At 53.9% G+C, this 25,480-nt stretch overlaps 1 protein-coding gene across 1 annotated transcript in view; it reads right to left on the minus strand.

The window, feature by feature from the left end:
• Positions 1-308: 308 nt before the first annotated feature.
• Positions 309-25,480, minus strand: part of LGR5 (leucine rich repeat containing G protein-coupled receptor 5) — a 126,979-nt gene continuing 101,807 nt past the window's right edge. Inside the window, exons 7-18 of the mRNA XM_041756320.1 lie at positions 24,128-24,196; positions 22,744-22,815; positions 19,133-19,204; positions 18,911-18,979; positions 17,819-17,890; positions 14,187-14,252; positions 13,033-13,104; positions 8,929-9,000; positions 7,755-7,880; positions 6,539-6,684; positions 4,667-4,750; positions 309-2,171 (exon numbers count right to left, since the gene is read on the minus strand). Of these exons, the coding sequence (XP_041612254.1) occupies positions 1,192-2,171; positions 4,667-4,750; positions 6,539-6,684; positions 7,755-7,880; positions 8,929-9,000; positions 13,033-13,104; positions 14,187-14,252; positions 17,819-17,890; positions 18,911-18,979; positions 19,133-19,204; positions 22,744-22,815; positions 24,128-24,196 (1,900 nt within the window). The 3' untranslated portion in view covers positions 309-1,191. The remainder of the gene's footprint in view (positions 2,172-4,666; positions 4,751-6,538; positions 6,685-7,754; positions 7,881-8,928; positions 9,001-13,032; positions 13,105-14,186; positions 14,253-17,818; positions 17,891-18,910; positions 18,980-19,132; positions 19,205-22,743; positions 22,816-24,127; positions 24,197-25,480) is intronic.

Genomic DNA, 25,480 nt, shown 5'->3' on the forward strand with positions numbered 1-25,480 from the left:
ATCATGTTCCTGACATCAAGTGGGTTGGTCCAGAGACAACACAGCTAAACCCAAGCTAAGTAAAAAGGCTACGTCACCATGTCCCCGGTTGAGTCCAAAGTGGTTTCAGACATCATTGCATGGAGCTACCAGCAATATGTGTGCGAGAAGCTTCTATGCCAGTGGATTTCACTTGTGCTGGTCTGTGTTGGATCAGTTCCTTAAGATGCACATCGGTTCGAACCACCTGATAAAGCCTCCTGCAAGGAGCCTGCACTCCCCTGAAGACCAACCAACCACCCACCCACCCACCCAAACCCCTCCCAGGTTGCTCGCCGTCTTTCCCAGGTATATCCATCGCCGGCAATGGACTTTTATTCTGAGCTCTGCACCGCAAGGAGGCGACCATGAATGCGACAAAGCAGACCTGGCTCCTACCCTGAGAGCCTCGATGGCCACGTACGCATCTAAGCTCATGTTCCTTTCGAAGCACTTGTAGGCAGTTGTACATCAGCAGGAACCATCTGCTGATACATAAAACCTGGCGTCTCTAAGACTGACATGACTGTAGCTCATGAAGCCTTGCATTATCCACTGGGGGCGGGGGGCTGGAAGGATCCTTTGTGAGGAAGGGCAAAGGGCGGGGGGGGGGGGGGGCATTAAAGGCAGAGTCCTGCGGTCCCGGCCTTTCCTTCCTGCCCGCTGGGGACCGCCTTCTGCAACCTTCTGCAAGCACCTGCAACCATCTTCTAAGGGTCTAAGACATGACTGTAGCTCATGAAGCCTTGCATTATCCACTCGGGGGGCGGGCCTGGAAGGATCCTTTGTGAGGAAGGGCAAAGGGCGGGGGGGGGGGGCATTAAAGGCAGAGTCCTGCGGTCCCGGCCTTTCCTTCCTGCCCGCTGGGGACCGCCTTCTGCAAGCACCTGCAACCACCTTCTATCTAAGCGTCTTTTCGGGTCTAGGTCGTCTTTGGTGAGCAGGTGGCTCGCCCCCGTCCCCCAAGTCGTCAGCCGGGCGGGTTGGAACCGTGGAGCATCTTCCGGGAAGGCTTTGCGGCACCGGGGCCTGCACAGCAGCGGCGGCGGCCCGGGGGCCGGGGTGGGGCCTGCGCTGCCCGCGGGGGCGGCTCGTCCCCATCCCCGTCCCCATCCCCATCCCCATCCTCATCCTCCCTCGCGGGGGGGGGCGGGGGCCGGGGCGGGGGCCGCGTCAGAGGCACGGCACGAAGGGCACGGAGGGCAGGCGGCAGCCCTGCGGGCCGGGGCGCGGCGGGTCGCGGGCCGCGGCGACCAGGGCCTGCGTGGCGTCGCCGGGGGCCTGCTTGTCGGCGTCGTCGGAGCTCACGGACGCCAGGCTGGGCTCCCGGGGCCTGGGCCGCCGCGCGCCGCCCGCCGGCGCCGGCCTGAAGTGCGGGTGGAAGAGGATGTAGAGCAGCGGGTTGAGGCAGGCGGGCAGCGGCGCCAGCACGAGCAGGACGAACCTGCTGAGCTCGGGGCCCGCGGCCGCCACGCCGAGCAGCGCGCACAGGCGCAGCAGCGCGGGCGGCCAGTACAGCACGCAGTTGGCGAGCAGCAGCAGCGCCGCGTGCCGGGCCGCCGCGTCCCCCGCGGGCGCGCACAGCAGCCGCGCCGCCGCCGCGCCCATCACCGCCGAGCACGCGCCGTTCAGCAGCTGCAGCGCCGCCGCGAAGGCCGCCGGGCCCGCGCCGCCCGGGGGCAGCGCCAGGCACAGCGGGGACGCGCCCCGCGCCGCCGCCCCGAGCAGCGGCCCCGCCGCCACGGCCGCCGCCGGCAGCGCGCACAGCGGCCCCGCCCGCGCGCCCCGCGCCCCCCGCGCGCCCCGCTGCAGCGCCGCCGCCGTGAGCACGAACACGGCCGCCTGCGCCGCGAACAGCGACACGCACGCCAGCAGCCGGCAGCCGCCGCCCTGCTCCCAGCGCGCGCCGTGCCGGGCGAAGCTGCCGAACGTCGCCGCGTCCACCGCCGCCCGCGCCGCGCTCGCCGCCCCGGTCAGCAGGTCGGCGGCCGCCAGCCAGCCCAGCAGCCGCTGCGCCGGCCACGCGCCCGCCGGGGCCCGCAGCGCCGTCCACGCCACCGGCGCGTTGCAGCCGAGCGCCAGCACCGCCACGGTCCACACGCCCACGCGCGTCAGCCAGCTGCCCAGCAGGTCCTCGCACAGCTGGAACGGGCCTGCGGGCGGGCGGGCGGGCGGGGGGAGCGGGGGCGTCAGCGGGGCCGGCGGGACCGGGAGCTCCGCCCCCAGCACCTGGACGCCGCTCCCCCCACCCGGACCTCCACCCGCAGCACCTGGACGCCGCTCCCGGGACACGGCCTCCCCCCTCCCCCCCCAGCACCTGGACGCCGCTCCCCCCACACGGACCTCCACCCCCCAGCACCTGGAGGCCGCTCCCGGGACACGGCTTCCCCCCCCACCTCCCCCCCCAGCACCTGGACGCCGCTCCCCCCACACGGACCTCCACCCGCAGCACCTGGACGCCGCTCCCGGGACACGGCCTCACCCCCTCCCCCCCAGCACCTGGACGCAGCTCCCGGGACATGGCTTTCCCCCCACCTCCACCCCCACCCCCAGCAGCTGGACGCCGCTCCCCCCACCCGGACCTACACCCCCAGCACCTGGACGCCGCTCCCCCCACCCGGACCTCCACCCCCCAGCACCTGGACGCCGCTCCCGGGACACGGCCTCACCCCCCTCCCCCCCCAGCACCTGGAGGCCGCTCCCCCCATCCCCGGACCTCCACCCCGCAGCACCTGGAGGCTGCTCCCCGGGACACACGCTCCCCCCAACCCCAGACCTTCCACCCCTCCCACGCCCCGGCCCCCCCTGCCCCCCAGCCCCTCCCACGCCCCCATCCCCCAAGCACCTGCGGTGGCTCCCCCTCGGACACACGCCCCCCACCTCCTCCAACCCCGAACCCCCCCCAGACTCCACAGCCCCTGCAGCGGCTCCCTCAGACACACGCCCACACCCCCTCATTCCCCCACCCCGCCCCTCCAGCCCCCCAAGCACCTGCGGCTGCCCCCCCACACCCTCCCCACTTTCGCCCCGCCCCGCCCTTCAAACACCTATGGCGGCTCCCCCCCCCACAGGCCACCCCCCTACCACCACGCCCGCCGCCTTCCAGGCACCTCACGGTTGCTTCCCCAGGAAACCCCTCCCCGCCTCCGCCCCTCCAGGCACCTTGAGGCTGCTCCCCTCCCCCCCCGAACAACCCCTCCTCTCCCCCCTCCACTCCTCCTCCCTTCCTCTCCCCCTCCCCCCTCCCTTCCCCCTCCTCCTGCCAACACAGGCTGCCCGCTAGAGCAGCTACACGCAGAGAACCACGGGTGTGGTGGGGGTGGGGGTGGTGGGATTTAAGTCCCTTGATCCCAGTCCCCCAGGGACGGAGGACTAGGGGCCAGCTGCAGGGCCAGCTCTCCGGGGCTTCCCTCTACATGTTTTTCTAGAATGCCTCAGGAATGTTCTGGAAGCAGAGAAAGAGCATCTCGAGGACGTACCCCACAGGAGTAGAAGAGGCAGGGTGGGTAGTGTAGACGTGCATTTCAGGAAAACCTGGTCTCAGGTTGATAAGGACATTTGATGTCTGAGAGCAAGAGACAGGCTAGTTGTTGAAACTAAGATCTCAGCCCTTCTCTGGCTGTTCTCCTTCGCCTGGCCCACCCTGTTCCTGGGACTGGGACAGCGCTGTGAGGTCCATATACAGGATTTTGCTGGTCTGTATGGACTGTTATTTGCTTTAATCAAATGGCTATTTAGGGAAGATGACACTTTAAAAAAATAAGTGATAGGGACGCCCGGGTGGCTCAGCGGTGGAGCACCTGCCCTCGGCTCAGGGTGTCATCCCGGAACACAGGGATGAGTCCCACGTAGAGGGCCCCGCGGGGAGCCTGCTTCTCCCTCTGCCTGTGTCACTGCCTCTCTCTGTGTGTCTCTCGTGAATAAATACAAATTTAAAAAACTGATGACGTGAAGCAAGACAGCTGTGTGCCAGCTCAGGCTGGATGGCCAATATCTAGGCAGGTGCTCAGGTGAGGTGCCTGGGTGTCTCCGTGGGTTATAGTCAGACTCTAACTGAGGCTCAGGGCCTGCGTCGCTGTCCCTGGTGTGGTCCGGGGTCAGCGGGGAGGCGGCTCGAGAGCCTTTGCCTCCCCATCTGTTGCTCAAGGACACCCCCACCCCATGCTCCCTCCCTCCCTCTGCCTCAAATAAGTAGGTAAATAAATAAAATCTTTTAAAAACTGGCATACGCTTTTAACTACCCGCCTGATTCCTCCGTTTTCACTGATCTGAGTCAAAGGTCTTCCGCAGAAACCCTATGACCGGACAACCGACCCTAGGGCATGGGCGTCTCTATCCTTTTTTTTTTTTTTTTTTAATTTATGATAGTCACAGAGAGAGAGAGACAGAGAGGCAGAGACACAGGCAGAGGGAGAAGCAGGCTCCATGCACTGGGAGCCCGATGTGGGATTCGATCCCGGGTCTCCAGGATCGCGCCCTGGGCCAAAGGCAGGCGCCGAACCGCTGCGCCACCCAGGGATCCCGGGCGTCTCTATCCTAAAGGTCCCCACGGGAGGGATAGAAGAGCCTCGGAAGCAATTCTGCTGGGACAGGTGGGGGGTATGTCACCCCGACCTCAGGGGCAGGGCGGGGACGCTGCTCGGCTCACCTGGGGCAGGTGAGCACTGCGCCGAGTGGAGGGCTTTCAGGTCTTCCTCAAAGTCCAGCAAGAAATCTTCAAGATCCCGCTCATCTGCAGGAACGAGAAGCTCTGTAATGGGGGTTCTGGGTCTCTTGGCTGGAGACCACATCCCAGGGGAGAGAGGCCTGCATTATCCTCAAGACACGGGATGGCGCCAAGGGAACTGAAGGCCAAGGGTCCCATGTTCCCCCGGGCTCTGGCTTTCTTGCAATCTACTACGAGGTTCCCTGGGGATGTTCTCCTGGAGCTACTGGATGACACAGGATTCCAGGGAAACGGGGGTGAGGGAGGGAGCCCCAGGCCTCCCCCCCGCCGCCGCCGTAGCACCTCAGCTCTCATTCTGTTCTTGTTCCCTGAAGCTCACGAGGGCCCCGAACCGCACTGACCTCACACTGGGTGCCAACCCCCCAACACCGGGGGAACCTCGTGGCGAATGTTCTGGGCTGTGCTCTCGGCTCTCGGGGCCCAAGAAGGAGAACCAGGTGCAGTGAGTTCAGCCTTTCCGGGAGATTGTGCTTAACAGAGGACCAAGCAGGACACTAGTGGTGCTCGGTTTAGCGCCTATTTCTGCAATGGGAGCTTTGTGATCCAACACACGGCATCACTGCCCTTAAAAATGAACTCCTTGAAGAACATTGTCTTTCTTGTTATCGTGTATCCTGGCACACGCGAGGCATGCTTACTTTTTTTTTCCCCCTGAGTGACTATAGTAAAAATTAGCATGGAGCGAAAACTCAGGGAAAAACCCAAGCGAGATGCCTGCTGTGGCCTCAAACAAAAAAGCCACGGGCTACAATATCAGCTCCTTAAACTGATGCGTGTACATGAAGCAATGGTGGGGCGCCTGGGTGGCTCGGTGGGATGAGCGTCTGCTTTCGACTCCGTTCATGATCCCGGGGTCCTGGGATTGAGCCCCGCATCGGGCTCCCCGCTCAGTGGGGAGCCTGCTTCTCCCCCTCCCTCTGCCTGCCGTTCCCCCTGCCTGTGCTCTCTGTCTCTCTCTCTCTCTCTGTGTCAAATAAATAAATAAAATCTTTAAAAGAAAAATAAATGAAGTAACATGCAGACAGACACAATCACACTTGCTTGGGAATCAACAGATCATTAGGGCCCAATGGAGGAGAAGCCCGTCTGTGCAACTGTGCAAACTTGCAAGGCTGGCAGGGAGAGGCGAGTGGGAGCCGCGTGGCGTCTCCCCGTTCCCACACGTGTGGTTTCAGGGGCATTGCTGTCTGTTTAAGTAAGCTCTTACTTCAAGGGGAGCCAAGTGCCTTACAGACATTATCTCATTTCACCTTCCTGACAGATACCTCTGCGGGGGGTAGGAGGGGAGAACGTTTCAGAATTAGTTGGATAAGAAGTGGGGTGCTTAGGCCCTTCTGCTCCCATGCGGAGGCGTCTAAGTGCCTGTACGGTCCGCTTCTCTCAGGCCATAAGAATAAAAATGGATTTTATCTTCTGGAGAAGGACGCTCAGAAACATGGCTAAAAAAATAAAGCCAATGAGGAGGAGGCCCTTTTAAAGGTTTGTGAAAAAAATAAAATAAAAGTTTGTGAAAATACTGGTGATAATTAAGAATTATCCCCGAGGATAGTACATGCTAAGGGGGATCGAATTATTAATAAAAGTATGAAGGAGTCACCTACAGAAAAGATGAAATTTTAGAGTGAATCTTAAGGGGTATTTCTCTTTCTCTGGGGGTCTCTAAATACTGGGATTGCGTCCCGACTTGCTGGGGCTGCTTACATAGAGACTTGTCCCGAGTTCAGATGACCCGTTTGATGATTTTTCAAGACCCTTCTGGATAGGATTTCATCACTGTGACGTAGCAGGTCTTACCTTGAACTTGAAACATCCCGGCATCCTTCTTATGAAGGTCATCCGTACTGCTGTTTTCATCCTTAGTCCACTGATTGGAGATTTTATAGACATTCTCACACACCCCAAATACACAACACTGGTAAGCATAAGGCATTTCTATGACCCTTCAAATGAACGAAACCAAGCAAAAAACACAGGCTTAAAGACACAGGTTGTCAAATACCATCTTCATCTTCTTTCATTCATTAATTCTGCCTTTGGGTCTTAGCTTTAATTAATCTAAAATAATGACTGTGTACAAAGATGTTCATTACTGCGCTATTTATAATAACAACGGAGTCATTAAAAGTTATTACCATGAAATGTTGATAGTTGCTGAGCTTGGGCGATGCACAGATTCTATTATTGTCTCTACTTCGGTGCTTGGGAATTTTCATAATAAGGAAGTTGAAAAAGAACTGCTAGGAAAATTGTAGCACCATTAAAAAGTGCTTATAGTGTGACATAAGGTAAAGCAGTGAGAACATGATGTAAGTCCGTATACGTACTGCGGTTCTAACCGTTAAAAATACATCGCAAACAACGAAGGAAATACAATAAAAAGTTGTTTTGGGGGCATTTTTAGATTTTTTTACTCTCTTCTCCCTTCCTAAATCTCTTTTGGGGTTATGGTTCTAAAAGTATGTAAAATGTAATGTGGCTTAAAAAAATATGTATGTATATGTACCTCCCCCCCACATACCTACTACATACATATGTGTATATATATGGTCTTTCAAGGGATTTTTTTTAAAACAGTAATACGCATAACAGGTTTTAAAGAGCATTACTTCCTCAAAGAAATAGCCATTTCAGACATTTTATTAGAACGTATAACAAGCTAGGTAAATCTTAAAAAGTAAGCAGGACTGCGATCATGTTAGAATGTTACTTAATTACGTGTCCTAGTTTCTACCCCATGGATCGGTGGTTTTCCAACTCTTCCGGTGAAGGCTAGGATGCGGGGGGGTGGGGGGGTGGGGGGGCATCTTTGAGGAAGAAAGGAACTGCAGTCAGGATGACGCTCTCCCCCTGCAGGGCTCGTCCTAACCGTGCCGCAGGGGTGGGGGACTTGAGGGCATGAAATGCAATTCAAAGGAGTCCCATGACCTCATAAATTTCGAAAACCACTCTAACACGTCTATTATTTCGCATGACCACAAATGTATCTTATTAGTTTTAATGACAAACTCACTTGAGTTCTGGAAAGTTTTCAGATGATATCAAGCTCTGTAAGGCATGATTTCCTGTTAATTTTAAGTGAGTTAAACCATGTAACCCCGTTACAGGAAAGGACGACAGGCGGTTGGACGACAGGTCCCTGCAAAACATCAACAACAATTGGCTTTTGGTCTGTGTTAGCAGAAAGCGTGATGTTAAAAAAAAAAAAAGAAAAAGAAAGAAAAAAGCAACCTAAAGATTATTAAACTGCTCCATAAGGACACCTAAGCAGGGATCATACCCTGGCGGTAGAAATAACCATTTTGGGCTTAGCTCCTGATAACTTTTCGGTTTACGATCAGAGTTGCAGGGCTGGGGGGATGTCTCGGGGGCACCTGCACTGTCATTTCTGCGTTCAGCTGCATTTTGCCTGGTGGGGACATCAGACATCAGAAGGAGCTACAGGTCATCCGAGAAGTGCGGTGGAGCGGATTCAGCTCGGGGTGGGGGAGGCGCTGCGGGTTTAGTCCCTTGGGTCCCCGCGCCCCGGCTGACCAGCTCCTTCCCTCTCGGTCCAGTCGACAAGGGACAGGCTGGAGGGAGTCCCGCACAGAGGAGAATCGGGACAGGAAACCTCTTCATCGGGATGGCAAATAGGAAATGAAAACCCTTTGGGGGGCACCCGGGGGCTCAGAGGTTGAGCATCTGCCTTGGGCCCAGAATGTGACCCTGGGGTCCTGGGATCGAGTCCTGCATCGGGCTCCCAACGGGGACCCTGCTTCTCCCTCTGCCTGTGTCTCTGCCTCTCTCTGTCTCATGAATAAATAAATAAAATATAAAAAGAAAAGAAAAGAAAACCCTTTGGAACTGAAATGACATCTATTCCGCCCCACCTGACCGCTCAGAGAAAATGGAAAATTTCACCTCAATAACCAGAACCAGTTGCCACGCAGATAGTCAATTAGGCGGGTCAGGGCCTATGTGGCCTTGGTGGCGGGGGTGGGGGCCTTGGAGGAGGGAGGGCCTCCTAGGGGGAGGGTCAGCAGGGGTGGGGGCTCCCCCCAGTCCCATCCAGCTCCAGGGTGCAGAGCACTAAGGGCCGGGCAGTGTGTGCATCGTGGCCTCTTTAGCAAAACCAATGTTTCCGATGAATTTAGGTGGCCCCCAATTACGTAAAATATGCCATCAATGAGCCATGAAACACTCACAGCTTTCTTAGAGATGGCAACGTGGAAAATGCATTGGGATGAATGATGGCAATTTTGTTCCAGGCTAAATTCCTATTAAAAAAAAAAAAAAAAGAAAGGCAAGTGAGAGGATTATATATATACATATAAAAGATTGTGTAAAGTTTTACCACATATATTCATTCTTCTGCCAAAACTTAGCTTCCATATTCAGGACAAAACACTTAGCCCATCACATCAGCCTCGAGATACAGATGTCTATAGTACAAAGTGATTAAGGCTGGAGCTTTGCATCAATCTTGTTTTAAATTAATCTTGTTTTAAATTAATCAATCTTGTTGTATATTATTCAAGAGGATATTTCTAAAAATTAGATTTTACTCTGTCTGCTAAAAAGTTGACTTAAACATGCTCGTTAGATTTTATGAGGGCAATTCTGAGATGAGTGGGGCAGAGGAGGAGTTAGGGACCTCAGCTTTGGAGGGTCTTCCTCTGACTACCAAGTAAACTTGGAGAACGTCCTGGAAACGTAATGAAACTCAGCCACACGCTGTGCATATTGTCAGGTATGTCGGGGCCGCAGGAGAAACACTGAGAAGTATTAAAAAAAAAAAATCCCAGTAACAGAGATGCACGTTTAAATTCTTAACTGCAAAATAAATCAAAAAGGGGCTAATACGTTGGGAAGTCAAATTCTTTGATAACCAGGAAAAACCTACAATTCACACTCACACACACACACACACACACACACACATGCACTGAAATGGAGATGATTCAGCAGGAAACAGAACTTACACATTTCAAAGAAAGGAAAAATGAACTTAAATTTTGTATTTTTAAAACGCCGAACTGGGGATGCCCGGGGGGGTCAGTGGTGGAGCATCTGCCTTGGGCCCAGGGCGTGACCCCGGGGTCCTGGGATTGAGTCCTGTGTTGGACTCCTCCCAAGGAGCCTGCTTCTCCCTCTGCCTGCGTCTCTGCCTCTCTGTCTCTGTGTCTCTCATGAATAAATAAGTAAAATCTTTAAAAAATAAAGTGAAATGCCTAACTAATGGGGATAACCAAGGTGCAGGCCTGTGGAACCTGAAAGCGGCCACCATCCACTTCCCGGTAGCTCATATGAGGCCCGCCCTCCTGCGTTTCCCTAGGGAGATGCTCTTCGCAGAACATTCATAGTCGCATGTGAAAGGCTCCCTAACCTGGATGAAACTTTTTATTTTGGTCCATCATGGGTCTGGGAACCGAAAATGATTTTGGCCACGAAGGGGGGGTGGAGGCAGCGGGAAGCTCCAGCGGGGGCTGGGCAGTGGGAGGAGGAGAGCGCCTTCCAGCAGCTCACAAAAGCTCCAGCGAGGGGAGCAAGTCATCCCCGCCCCGCTCTCCAGCGTGGCCCCCTCCTCGGCCCTGGCTGTGACCTTGACCCTGGCCGCGACCTTGACCCCTGCCCCCCCCCAGCTGCCGGGTGGAAGCTGGCCCCTCACTGACACACCCTGGGTGGCCAGGTGCTTATTCTGGCCGCAGGTACCGAGGTCACGACTGCCCACTGACCGCCGGGAGGTTAGGAGCCCAGGGTGTTTCCGCGCGGCTCTAACCCTCAGCTCAGGGCTGAGGCCCAGGCTGTTAGTGCCTCTTTCAAAGCTGCGGAATGAGGTCAGGGGCTGGCCTCTAAGCCCAGCTGACACAGGGTCTCGGCTGTGGCTCAGAACCTGCTGGAAGCTCTTTAGTAAACGGTGAGAGAGCCGGGGTGCTCGGGGTTTGGGTGCTGGCCACCCAGGGCCGTGCTGTGCGGGCCACACAGGACAGGCCTCAGGGCCAGGGACCCTGTGCTTCTGGCCCGGGGACGGCCACCGTGGGGCAGAGGCCTGGCGACGCCTGGGTGCATCGGGGGCTGCAGGACCAGGCTGCGGTCGCAGTTTGAAGGCGGGGCGGGAAGGGTCACCTGCACCTGGAAGGAGACCCCGAGGCTTGGGGGCGCGGTGACCATGCTGGTGCCCGAGCCACAGTGCGTGCGGAGGATGGGATGAAGAGCGGGGCGGCGTGGGGCACAGGCCGCTCAGGAGGGCGGGGACCCGGGGCAGAAGCCTGGCCCACCTGGGGACAGGTGGGTGACCGTGAGCTCTAAGGAGCCGTGGGAATTCAGAGGGACTCAGACTCTGGCCTTCAGGGCCTCCTGCTGTCGGTAGGGGGCTGCCTTTCATTTCATGTGGCTGTGAGAAAAATCTACGTATGCATTTCCGGTGGGGACACTGGAGTTCTGTGACAGCAGCGACTTGCCGGGGCCGGCAGGGACCGTTACCAACTCTATCCGTCGTTTAAAATGGGACCGACTTTGGGAAGCAGCCAAAACTCCAACTGGGTGACCATGGCAGGTAATGGAAATAGGTTAGGGATTTTTGTTTTACGTCTGTTAAAAAAAGTGCAAGCACTTCACAAGCTCACACTTGTGACAAGTAGGGAAAGGGCAACACGTTTAAATTCAGAAGAAGATAGTTTTCATGGTAAGTTTTTAGGAGAAGATAATTCTTAAGGATAAATTTAAAATGTTTTGAGGACGAGTATTATTTTACAAAGGTGTAGAGACGCCTGGGGGGCTCAGCGGTGGAGCGTCTGCCTCCAGACCAGGGAGTGACCCTGGGGTCCTGAGATCGAGTCCCACGTTGGGCTCCCGGCATGGAGCCTGCTTCTCCCTCTGCCTGTATCTCATGCCTCTCTCTCTCTATTCTCTCATGAATAAATAAATAAAATATAAAAAAAGAGAGACTATTTTTCAAGGGTATAGTCTCTTAAGTATTAAGAAGAACTTCGGGCGGGGGCGGGGGGGCGCCTGGGCGGCTCAGTGGGTTGAGCATCGGACTCTTGATTTCAACTCAGGTCATGATCTAAGGGTGGTGAGATGGAGCCCTGCCTGGGGCTCTGTTCCGGGGGGGGAGTCTGTTTGAGATCCTCTCCCCTCTCTCTCTGCCACCCCTCCCCCTGACTCTCCCTCACTCTCTAAAATAAATAAATAAATAAATAAATCCTTTAAAAAAAATTCATTACTTGAGAGAGAGAGAGAGCATGAGCAGGGGGTGGGGGCAGAGGGAGAAGCAGATGCCCCGCTGAGCAGGGAGCCCAACGTGGGGCTCACCCCAGGACCCCGGGATCATGACCTGAGCTGAGGGCAGATGCTTCACTGACTGAGGGACCCAGGTGCCCCAATAAATAACCCTTAAAAAACACAAAGAAATACTTTAGAGAAAAAAGCATTTTTAAGAAAATATACTGGAATTTAAAGATTAGATATTGTCATTATCCATCAGAATCACATTGAAATTCAGTATTGAGATGAAAAAGATTTAACTGTCCCAGAAAACAATCTGTTACCAAGGTGTTTTTTTTTGTTTGTTTGTTTTTTGTTTTTTTAGATGTATGGTTAATAGATGGTGTTTTCCCTCATGGAGTGGAATTACTCTATTTACAATTCTTAGTCATCTGGTCAACAAGAGTGTTTGCCAGGGCAGTGGTACTCAACCCTTGGGGTACTTGCTCAAAGTAGAGTACTTTGAGTGGTACTCAACCCTTGGGGTACTTGCTCAAAGTAGAGTACTTTGAGTGGTACTCAACCCTTGGGGTACTTGCTCAAAGTAGAGTACTTTGAGTGGTACTCAACCCTTGGGGTACTTGCTCAAAGTAGAGTACTTTGAGCAAGTACCCCACTTGCAGATGGTTAGGAACCACCTGAGATTCTGACTGAGGAGGCGGGTGGGGACGCCTTCCTTCCCGCAGCCCCCCGATGATTCGTAAGCCCTTTGCAACACCTACTGGCAACCGTTCACCCAGGAGACACGAGCAAGTGGGAAGAACTGGGTGGTCATCCCATCCCTGTGTGGGATGACAACGCCTAGCAATTCTGGGCTGCTGGCAGACACATGTTTCGTAGGCAATTCAATGACTTGGCCTCCTTCTTCTTTAGCCAAATTCCAAGCCTGCAAATTTACTGCTTTTGCATATATTCCTGGACATGATCACGAGCAAGATATTTGCCTTTATGTAGCATAACTCGGCACAAAGGCCCAAGGACGCCAGCGTAGGGGGAGGATGCTGGGGAAGGGGCTGGGGAAGGTGCCGGGAGGCGGTACTCACAGCGCCCGGAGGCTAAGCAACTGCTGGAAAGTGTCAGCTTTAATTTCATAGATTTCGTTATGTCGCAGGTCTCTGAAATGACAGAGGTCCAAGATTGATCCAGAGTCAGTGGCTTCAAGGATTAGTCCTCGGAGAAGGGCTACAGAGGGATTAGGTGCCCTCACCCAAAGAGCAGGTGACTGTCAAGCGACCGATTTAACAACCTTGCTTAGCCTAAACAATGGCATCGGCATCCCAACCTTTACATGTAAGCGCTGCCTCTTTCGAGGCAGGAGTTCCTCGGGTGGATGTGGGCCTCCGCCCCAAACGCGGGCATCGCTCAGCCACGTGGTGCCTGGCTCTGCCTCTGGGCCTCAAGGGCACCCAACCCTTACCTTTCAGGGACAGTTCTGCCCTTCTTTCTCTCTCTTAGGTGCCCGAAGGCATTCAGAGAAAAATGAAATGGGAAAAGATAGATGGTTAATAGTGTTCTGATCAAAACTGAAGTATGCCTTGAAAGCAGCAGAGCCGACGTTTTACAAAGGCAATTTTAAGGAAGGAGTTTCAAAATGTTTCATGTGGAAGTGGCACCTCCTCTAGAGGTGGCTGCTGTGAAACAAACACCCCAACATACCCCAATCCCTCCCATTTTTACAAATAATACTGCTCATTGGATATGTAAGCTTAAAAAAATTCAACGCTCCGGCAGCCCGGGTGGCTCAGCGGTTTAGCGCAGCCTTCGGCCCAGGGTGTGATCCTGGGGACCCGGGATCAAGTCCTGCGTCGGGCTCCCAGCATGGAGCCTGCTTCTCCCTCCACCTGTGTCTCTGCCTCTCTCTCTCTCTCTGTGTCTCTCATGAATAAATAAATAGCATCTTAAAAAAAATTCAAGGCTCGAATGACACCAAAGTTCCATCATAAGCCAAGTTTGGGGAAGGGGGAGGGCAGAAGCATAATAAATGCTTTACTTACAGTAAAATGCCTTGTAAAATAATATTATCTATGTTTCCCGAACTAAATAGACATCCTACCCAGTCACACCTTGTGCGCGTGAGAAGGGAAAGCGCCAAATGTCTCCCCGGGGACTCGCGGGGCAAGCAAACCAGTGACCCCTGGAAATGTGAGTCTTGGCTCTCGTTTTTTGTCAGGCGACTTAGAGACTCGTATAGACGTACATTTTCTGAAGCTTCCGGCAGACTGAAAAACTGGGTAAATCTTCCAGCAGGTTGTAAGACAGATCTCTGGAAAACAGAAGGTACGAAAGGGGAAGTCTGTTACATATTAATCCTAAGGAAACATGCTCTGCTCTCCTTTCCCGTCCACAGGGACGCATCTCCCAAAGGCCAGCCCGACCGTCTCCCCGGCCCTGACGTGGAGCCTGTAGGCCCGGGCATTATTGGATTAAGCGTAGAGCCAAACATTTACTGAAATGTAGCTGTTGTGCTTCTTTAATTGATTTAAATAAGTTGCTTAACGGATTTATTTATATTTTGTTAGTGATGATCTACAATGTTCTAGCTATTATCTTACCGAAATGACTACAAATTAAATTAAATGATTTGTGCCTCCCTGAGCGCTGCTATTGCTCTACAGCTAAGAGAATCACTGTTGGTTCTCTTCTAATCAACTTAAAAAAAAAAAAAAGCCAAAAACCAAAAACCAAACACACAAAAAAACAACCCAACAACAATTTGAAACGTAGCACTAACTTTGAAATCAATCACCGCAAGGGGGAAAACAACCTAAGAAAGTCTTCAGCCAAAACTCAACAAATTATAGAATAACAAAAACATATGGACGTATTTAGGGTATAATATAACTAATCTAAAACAAGCCGTGGTAATTTGCAGAAAGCTTAAAAGAAAGAAAGCTGGTAGATAAAGTAACATAGATACTTTAAAAAAAGAATTCCTGTCTCATGTTCAAAAAGTTATCAGCTAATCAACTAACACACTTTCATGCCTGATTCTAATTCTTAAAACCAGATCAGCACTACGGAACTGAAAAATCCACACTGTGCTCGAGGAGGGTTTTTCATGATCTTGTTCTCCTAGTCGATCACTCCCTTCTACAGTTACTGCATGAATGGAATTCACACAGAAATACAGTTCACCTACTACACATAAAAATGCAGATGAAGCTGTTTGCAAACACAAATTCATAGTTTTTTTTATTTTTATTTATTTATTTTTTAATTTTTTTTTTTTTTTATGATAGTCACAGAGAGAGAGAGAGGCAGAGACATAGGCAGAAGGAGAAGCAGGCTCCATGCACCGGGAGCCCGATGTGGGATTCGATCCCGGGTCTCCAAGATCGCGCCCTGGGCCAAAGGCAGGCGCCAAACCGCTGCGCCACCCAGGGATCCCCAAATTCATAGTTTATCCAAGAGGCTCGAGACCAAACTAAACCAAACCAAACAAAAAACAGGAAAAAAAAAAAACAAACCCCAAAACCAGGCCCCACGCCTATGCACAGATGCACCTGGTCAACAAAATGCTGTATATTTTTTAAAAAGCAGTGGTTGTGAGAAAGTGCACATATGTTTCATGAAAGCCGATCATGATTTGGTTCACTCATCTGCAGATGGCCCGGGGTCGTAAACCCGCTCGCGTGGCTCTTCCTCCATGATGCACAAAACCTTCTTCTACATAGACACCTTGTCCCCTTCTACCCACCTTCCACCTAATGATTTTCCCGGCTAACACTGACTGAGCACTTGTCATCTATAGACACCATGTTCACGGTGTCACCTAAGTCATTTCTTTCTTTCTTTCTTTCTTTCTTTCTTTCTTTCTTTCTTTCTTTTTTTTTTTTTAAGATTTTATTTTTTATCATGAGAGACAGAGAGAGAGAGAGAGGCAGAGACACAGGCTGAGGGAGAAGCAGGTACATGTGGGGAGCCGGATGTGGGACTCGATCCCAGGACTCCAGGATCAGGCCTTGGGCTGAAGGCTGTGCTAAACTGCTGAGCCACCTGGGCTGCCCCCTAAGTTATTTCATTTGCTCCCCGTGGTCCCCTCATGAGGGAAACGCCAATCACCACTGCACAATGTCCAATAATTTGCTAAGGTCACCAGCTGCTTAGTGGGGAGAGCCAGGCCCAGCCCAGGCCCTCCCATGGGGGCAAAGCAGCCTGGGGGTGAGGGTAACAGGTGCTCAGAGAGGACTGCAGCCCGGGGTGGGGGGCTCGCACACTGATGCTTCCAGAACATCAAGTGGACTGTAGTGGAGGCTGCGACCCTGGCTTGTACTGTTGGCCTCCCCTGGTTCTTCATCTGGGCCAGTGCAGGTGGCTGCACAGTAGGGCCCCTTCAGTTCACCCCTTGGAGGAGAAGCCCGCTCCGCCCGCTTTGAACAAGTCCCAGTGACAGGCCCAAGCACATTGGGAGCGACAAGCTCCTGTGGGTGATGGGTTTGCTCTCTCAGGCCTTTCAGCTGGAGGAGGCGGGCTGGGGAAGGACCAGGGGCCTGGGACCCCGGGGGGCCTCGGTGGTGGAGCACCTGCCTCTGCCCAGGGTGTGACCCTGGGGTCCTGGGTTCCAGTCCTGCATCGGGCTCCCTGCAGGGACCCTGCTCCTCCCCCTGCCTGGGTCTCTGCCTGTCTCTCTGTGTGTCATGAATTAATAAATAAAATCTTTATATAAAAAAGAAAGAACAAAAGGGAAAGAAAGAAAGAAAGAAAGGAGGGAAGAAAGAAAAAGGAAGGAGGAAGAACGGCCTAAGGGAAGGGAGAGGGGTCAGAGGAGCTGGGGCCTCCTGAGCTCGTGTTCTGGGTGTGAGCCCTGGTGGGTGTAGCCCGCTCGACCCTCAAGCCTTGCCCCGACGGAAGGGCCGCGTCTCTGCGGCACAGGTGGGGAAACGGAGGCCCGCGGGGACGAGTGACTGGCCCACGACACCCGGGGGTGCCTGCGGAGCTGGACTGCGCCCCCCGCCCCCCGCCAGCCGGCCTGCCCCGGCCGCAGCGGAGACACCTGCGGTGTAGACCGGGTCCTCGGCCCCGCGGCGAGCTCGGACCCTGCTGCCCTCCTGCAGCCCCGAATTCCCGGTCTCCTCGTCCGTATCACACCTCGCGGGCGGCTTGGGATGAAGATGGCGCTTGCCCCATCCCCCCACCCCATCCCCCATCCTCACCCCCCCCCCCCCCCGCCGAGGCTGTGGCGGGTGCGAGACCACGGGGGGGGGGGCGGAGGGCGGGGGGCCCGCGGCCCAAGGTCCGCCCTCCCACCCCACGTTGAGCGGCCGTGGCTGCGCCACTAGGGGCCTGCGCTGGAAGCACAGGCTGGGAGTGCCCGGGGGGCCGGGAGGGCCGACAGGAGGCTCAGGGTCCTCGCGCGGTAACGGGGGGGGGGGGGGGGGGGGTGACCCTGGAAGGTCAGGACAAGGCCCTTCAAACCCCCAGGGCCTACTGTTCAGAGAGGGGAGGGTGGGGGGCTCCGCGTGCCCGGAAGGCCCCTGGGAGCCGTTTGAGCCCCGGGGGCGTCAGGCCGAGGCACCGCACCCGCACCCGCACCCGCACCTGCCCCGCACCCGCACTCACCCTGCAGCCGCCCCACACCTTCCCCCGCCCCGCAGCGGAGGAGCTGCTCGCCCCTGCCCTGCCGACCGCGTGTTCTGCGTGGGCGCCACGGGCTCCGGCCCTTCTGGCTCCGGTGCCCCGACAGCCCCGCGGGGGAGCGACGCCGTCTAGGCTGGCAGGAGCCGGGGCCAGTGGAAACCCGCGGGGGACGGGTGGGCCTCGGGAACGAGGGGCCCCGCGACCCCCCGCGACCCCCCCCCCCCCCGCAGAGAGAGCACTTGTCCTACGCACAGCACTCGCAGGGCGGGCAGCTGGTCCCAGGCCGCTCCAGGGAGGGACGAGATCTGGGCGCCGGTTAACGTCCTGTGGAGACAAGCAGGCGTCGCTCGTTCACCGAGGCTCACACGCCCGGGTCCTCCCGCCTGGGTCCTCCAACTCGGGTCCTCCCACCTGGGCCCTTCCACTCAGGTCCTCTCACCCAGGTCCTACCATGCAGATCCTCCCACGCAGGTGCTCCCATCCCACGTCCTCCCGCCCGGGTCCTCCCGCCCAGATCCTCCCACCCTGGTCCTCCCATCCCATGTCCTCCCACCTGGGTCCTCCCACCCGGGTCCTCCCACCCCCACCTGCGTCCTCCCACCCAGGTCCTCCTACCCTGGTCCTCCCATCCCATGTCCTCCCACCTGGGTCCTCCCACTCGGGTCCTCCAGCCCGAATCCTCCCGCCTTGGTCCTCCCACCCAGATCCTGCCACCCAGGTCCTCCCACCCCCACCTGCGTCCTCCCACCCAGGTCCTCCCACCCTGGTCCTCCCATCCCATGTCCTCCCACCTGGGTCCTCCCACTCGGGTCCTCCAGCCCGAATCCTCCCGCCTTGGTCCTCCCACCCAGATCCTCCCACCCAGATCCTCCCACCCCCACCTGGGTCCTCCCACTTGGATCCTCCTACCCGGGTCCTCCCACCCAGGCCCTCCCAGCCAGATCCTCCCACCCAGGTCCTCCCACCCAGATCCTCCCACCCCCACCTGGATCCTCCCACTTGGATCCTCCTACCTGGGTCCTCCCACCCAGGCCCTCCCACCCAGGTCCCCCACCCCCACCCAGGTCCTCCCACCGGGCTCTCCCAGCCAGATCCTCCCACCTAGGTCCTCCCACCCTGGCCCTCCCACCCTGGTCCTCCCACCCCCACCTGGGTCCTCCGGCCTAGGTCCTCCCACCCAGGTCCTCCCACCCTGGTCCTCCCACTCCCACCTGGGTCCTCCCACCCAGGTCCTCCCATCCGGGCCCTCCCAGCCAGATCCTCCCACCCAGGCCCTCCCACTCAGGCCTGTTGGGCTTCTGGGGAGCCGCCTGCACAGAGCCCAGAGCCGGGCCAGGTACCTACAGGCTCTCCAGGCTTGCCGTTCCCGTCAGGTCTGGAAACTCGGTTATTTGCGAGGCACCGTTCAGAGTCCTAGGAGGAGGGGGGCAGGAGCACCATCGGAAGGAGGGTCCAGGAAGGGGTAACTTTAGTGCCATCTGCAAAGCGCTTTCACCAAGTGAGATGGTCACTCGGTGTGTACACCCCCCCCCCCCGGGGCAGGTGGCCTGTAAAAGAAGCACTTACAGCGTTCTTAGCTCTGGTAAATGTTGAAAAGCGGACCTTCCGACAAGCTGGATGGGGTTGTCATAGAAATGTCTGGAAAAACGCAAACACCGAAGTCTTAGTACAAAAGTTGAACGACAAATGGAAACCTGCTCAAAATTCCAACAAACACAGGGGATCCGTGTGCCCTTGCCAATGCCGCTCGCGTGGCATTCCCAATTCCTCGGTACCAGCAAAGCTCGAGGGCGTTCTAACTCTGAGGACACTTTGGGTGAGAAATGTGTAAGAATGAGAATTTCTGACAGCAGGGCGGAGAGAAGGGACAGGTGGCGGCTGGGGGTGTCCCCGAACCCTTCTCTGCCTCCAGTGTCTGTGGAAGAGCCACCAGGAGGCCGGAAGGTGACTCAAGGTGCTGGCAATTGCATCGTTACAGAAAGAAAGTTGAAGTTCTCTCTCCACGTGAAGGTTAGACCCTCGGGCCGAATCTTCCCCTAACAGACGTGAAGGACTCCTCGGATGATCTGAGAGGAAATCGGATATTCTGCTTTTTCGGTTATTAGGTTTTTAAAAGATCACCTACTGCTTTAAAAGGTGAGGCATTCTTAGGACTTAAATATTTTGAGTTACAGATGTCTGCAGTGTAGAGGTATCTGGACCATCTGGTCGGTGAAGCCCTGCAGATAGTTCGTAGCGGAGACATCCCAGCTCAGGGACGTTCAACACACATCGCTCGGCGTCAGCTGTGTGAGGCGGGACTGCGCGAGTCTACAGGCGGAGTCATGAAGGGGGCGGGCGCCAAGTGCCTACCGTGTGCCTGACATTATCCCAGGTTCTGGGAGCTCGAAGAGGATGGATAAAGTGTCGCTGCCCCAAGGAAGCTCGGAATCCGTGGGGATGGAACACAGAGTGACACATCCCGGTTGATAAAGCACTTCGACATACAAAGCTCAATCGACCCACTCAACGACTTTATGGGATCCATAGCACAGACACTTAAATACTATTTATCTCATTTCTGGAGGGGGAAACTGAGGCTCAGATCCTTTGGCAAGGTCAGCATCTCCCAGAGCTTCACTTTTCTAATTTGTTAAATGGGATAATAAATCTGAGTTGCAGGGTTTGTGCACAAATTGCTCTACATTAGTTTGCTAATGCTCCTGTAACATCCGGCATAGTCCCTGGGTTAGAGTTGTCACCCAACAAACCTAAGTCCCCTTCTGTGCCCCTGTCCCCTGCCCTCCTCCCTTGAGTGGGATAATCCATAAGAGAAAGAGCTAGAGCTAGAATGTCAGTTTTATAACTAAAAGTGAAGTTCTCCTCAATGGATGACACTGTCCCTTATCCATATCATATGCTGGGATGCATGTCATCGGGTTGGCCTGCGTATACATATGGACGTACACCGGGCGCATATGAATCCACACGCTTGTGTACCTAAGTTTCGCAAACACAACTAAGGACTACAGCATTCTTGGGAAGGAGATTTCCTGAGAGATCAAGAAAAAACCTCATATAATGTCATTTGAAACGGGCCCTGGAAGACAGAATTTCAATAAGCATAGTGAGAGGATGGAATCAGAGGGGCAAAGGACGTAAGAGTTGGGTTCTACAAGCACCGTCGACGTGGGCTGTGGCGTCCGGGGTTGAGGAGAGCTGTGGAGAGCTAGCTGGTCAGGAGACGGGATTCTAGACCATCCTGAATCTCTATATGTTTTGCAGCAAGACGGATGCTGTGTTTCAGGGCAACAGCTCTGTTCCCGGTGGAGATGGGGGGCGGTTTGGAGGGGGGATGGACGAGGTGGCGGGGATGAGCCTCAGGTTGACAAGAATGTTGAGGTAAAGGCTAGCTGAGGCGGAGGACGGGACCACAGCCTGGGGACATGGGGACTAGGTGGCCAGTGGGACCACAGAGACTGGGAATTGGGGATCTGTGAGAGGATGCGGAAGCCAGGAGAGGGGAGTTTCAGGGAGAAAACAGTGAACACCATAAAATACTGGGTGGAAGCACTAATAAATTTTGGGGATTGTTAGTCCTTTCTTGAGTGGTATTAGCATATCAAAAGAGTGATTAAAAAAGCACCCAAACAAACCCAGTCTTGTGGCTGGGAGGAAAAAAGAAGCAAAAGCAATGCAATTTGCCAACTTTTAATATGTAAATACTCTCTAATGAGGCCTAATGTTTATTGGCAATAAACCTTAAAACCCTTAGTTTGCCAACATGCTGTCAGGCTATCTCAGAAACGATGAATGGTATTTTTTTTTTTTTTTTCAGTTGTCAGGGCTAATTGGGATTCCAGCTCATTTGTGACGGATACTACACGGTTCCAGAAAGCCTCTTAATCAAGTTGGCACGGGATGAATATCTGCCAAGAAATGCCCCTAGAGTCCTGTCCAACAGCTGTCCGTACCCTCCTCCTGCCTATTGGGGGCCCCTCCTGCAAGACCAGGCCAGTCCTCCGCCCCAGACCCACCAGCTCTTCTAACTACGACCCATCCTCACACCTGTGTTCACCTTCCCTTACGTCTACACGTGGCCCATCTTCTGTCCATGCTGACGGTGGAACACATAGCTCATTAATTACAAGCCATAGCTCTAGGTCTATTTTATGCTTTTAGGGCGTATGAATTCTGATATATGACTTTTTAGAAAATATGCACCTTTCTAGAATTACAGCCTAGCTTATGATTGTATAAATGTGACTCGGTGCTTGGGTTTGATAACAAATAGATGCAGAGACCTAGCATGAAACAGTCTTCCCCACAACACCCACAGTCAATGGAATCTATTGCCATAAAGGACTCCTATTTGTATATAATAATTTATTAGGATGGAGGCTGGCGTCAGCATCCAACTCTTGGTTTCAACAATAGGTCTGATCTCAAGGTCTTAGGATCAAGCCTTGCATCTGGCTCTGTACCCAGCGCAGAGTCTGCTTGAGTGCCTCTCTCCCTCTTCCTTTGCCCACCCTCCCCCCCCGCCCCGCCAGCTCCCTCTCTCTCCCACAGAAATAAATAAATCTGTAAAAAAAATAATTTCCATTTCTAGTATACTTGGATTCACGTTCTGAATGACTAGCTGACCTTGACAATGATTCTCTAAAAATCAGTTTTATTCCTTAGAAAATAGAGATATGTAAAAGTAAGTATTAAGATTACTGCGAAGGGGGATCCCTGGGTGGCGCAGTGGTTTGGCGCTTGCCTTTGGCCCAGGGCGCGATCCTGGAGACTCGGGATCGAATCCCACATCAGGCTCCCGGTGCATGGAGCCTGCTTCTCCCTCTGCCTCTGTCTCTGCCTCTCTCTCTCTCTCTCTGTGACTATCATAAATAAATAAAAATTAAAAAAATAAAAATTCTTAAGATTACTGCGAAGGGAGACAAGGCATCTGGGGGAATGAAGCACAATGCCATGCACGCTTGTAGGTTCTAGGAAAAAAAAGAAACTTTTACGTTATTTCGGCATTCAGCTAAAACCCGGCAAAACATCTCTGCGTACGCTTCTCTGTAAAGAATCTTATTTTGATAAACACAAAACTCGAGACCATACAGGACACCCATTTTATTATATTTAAAAGTGCAATATGTATTACATTTCAGGATGGAAAAAAAGCAAAAAGAACCCCAGCCACTTACATTGTAATAAGAGAAGGATTGCCTACAAATGCTTTCTCCGGTATCGACTTGATATTGTTGCTGTGAAATCCTCTAGAAAGAGAGGGAAACATTTGTTTTAAGACAATGCCATGGAGGGTGACATCATGTAACAGTACCCCCTTCCGGTGGCAATGATCACCATCTTCGATAGCCAGAGGATAAGGCTCATTTCTTCTACGCGTTTCGAAGTGCATGTGCTCTCTAGGAGGAAAAATTGCAAGCTGTCATCTTGAAAGAGGAATAAAGAACCTGAAAATAACAGTGGTGCCTTATGGAAGCTTACACCCTAATGTCATAAAAGGAAGACCCATCTGTTTCCATCCAGGAGGGCATCGCCGTATAACCACTTGGGAAAGGGGGAGCCATCGCTGCAGAGAGGATTGTGATCACTCCTCTGACCCCATATGAGGAGACCAGGAGACAAAGTTGGCCTAAGCTGCTGTCAAGTAGAGATTTAAGTAATCGCCTTATGAGGACAAGGTGTCCTGAGCTGAGGGAAGGCGTTCAGTGCGTCGGTCTGAGCACACTGACCCTCCTGTGGGTCCCATGTGGGCCGCGGCTGGAATGAGGTGAGGGCCTCGTTGGGCTGCCCGACCACAGGCCGGGAGGGTTTCCCAGTCAAGCCACACATGCAGGTTCCTGAGGGAGACCACCCCCCCCCTTGCAGGCTTTCTCTTCCAACGGGCTCTATTGTCTACTCCTTTAGCTGTGTGTCTTACTTCCCTTGGCCTAGAGAACAACCTCCATGTCCTTTCTGAGCTCTGGAACATTCCTTACGTATGTTATTTATATTTTTAGGTACGAAGAAGAGCTAACTGAATGGAGTCCTTCAAAGACAACGTATGCAACCTAACAGCTGAAAGCTGGCTTAACTCTGGTAAAACTGTGGGTCTGTAAAAATTAAACACGATTCACCAAGTATCTAAAGGATAGGAAATGACGTAGGTGAAAGCACCGAGCGCGGTACTAGACACATGCATTTCACTTCTCTAGTCCTAGACCTACATGACCTTAAAAAGCTTGTCTTTCAAAATACTCAGCAGGCAACTGAATTCCACAGTTCTCTATAAACGTTTGAAGTGTATAAATGTTGGGGAATATAGCTGAGGAAGAGAGCATGATTCAGAGAACTATGTATTTTTTTCTCATATACGTATATTCGAGAAATCCATTACATGTCTAAAAAAGATGATCTGATGTTTGTTGGCAGTAGAATAAAATATATCTTAAGTGTACTTAACCATCATTTATACAAACGTTGAAAACCTTCTCGTCATTCATGCTCTGTACAAAAATCAAACATATTTTAAAGTGAATTCACGAAGAATAGACATTTCCCATTAAGTCTGTCCTAAATACTCACAGTTCTTTAAGGTTGGAGAGTGTCCTGATGGCGGTGGGGAATTCATCAAGATTATTATAATTTAAGTCTCTGCAAATAAATAAACAGTATTTTCAGTTTTTAATTTAAAAAATTCATGCATACGACACATGGAGACAGCTGACATGCTCTTCCAAGGGGCCACCGAGGAAAGCTCTCGTTCCTTCTCTTGGCGGAGAGAGCGTCTGGGCTTGCTGACCGAGCCTTTCACCAGCGTCTGGCTTAACATGGTCATCACACGGCTCACTCTGAGAAATTTCAGAGTCCAACCTGAAGGGCACCAAGGTGTTGACAAATGGGGGGGGGGGCTAGAGCCGTGGGCAGGGCTGCCCCAGCAGGAGGGGGCCGGGGCCAGGCTGTGGGGCCTGCGACCAGCTCTTCCCCTGAACCTGGCTCAGCACTCCTCCTGCCTCCCCTCCCAGCTCCTCCCCCATTCCCACCTCACACGCTGACTTTCCCCCTTGCTTTTCTGTGTCCCCTGAAAGGGCACCTGGGGGGCTGCTCTGTCCCTGAGGCCTGCAGAATGCCCAGGATTCCCTAGCCCGCGTCCTCAGAGGCTTCTGTGCTACGGGCCCTCCCAGGAAGGGCATGAGGCCTAGAATTTCTGCAGGGTCATAGGACATGATTCAGACCAGAAGTAGGTTTTCCTTGGCCTTTGAGGCCAAGCTCCATGTTACCCCCCCACCCCCCCCCCCCCCCCCCGCCACGCAGACACAGCAGGGCCAGGCCGCTTCAACCCCTCCGTTTCCCTAGCTGTCCTGACACCAATGGCTTTTCAGTACCATCACTCAGACTGACTCCGCCTCGTATCTACAGCTTTGGATGGAAAAGCCATTGCGTCCTGGGCTCTGGGGAATGGCAGGTGTCCCGGATGACGCAGAGGGACCTTTGGGCCAGCCGATCAGATATGCTCAGATCTTCCTCTATGGGGAAGGACCGCTTCTGAATTTTAAGGGAGATCATCTGACCGAGGCAAGCATCGAGAGCCCTGCTTGTCGGGCACGAGCCATCCTTAAGCGGTAGTGCCGCCAGGAAACCTGTGTCTGTTGTGGACATAAATTTTCTTCCTGTTTGTGAATCTCTCCAGATGCTCTGTTTTGATTAAATGAGGACTGGGTCTTATAAATGACTTGGGTCTCTTGTGAGGGAAAGGAAGAGGTTGGGAGGAACCAATGTACTGATGCTCTGTAGCCCTGGGCAAGGTGCTGGGGGGGGGGGTGGCGGAGGGCAACGAGACTCAGATAAATTTGCCCTGAAATGTTTTACTCCTCGGTATTTACATGAAATCAGGTCCTCATCTCAACCAAGGTGGGGGGGAGGGAGACTATTTACGGA

The sequence above is a fragment of the Vulpes lagopus genome, chromosome 5 (assembly GCF_018345385.1).
Source record: "Vulpes lagopus strain Blue_001 chromosome 5, ASM1834538v1, whole genome shotgun sequence".
Classification (NCBI taxonomy): Eukaryota; Metazoa; Chordata; class Mammalia; order Carnivora; family Canidae; genus Vulpes; species Vulpes lagopus.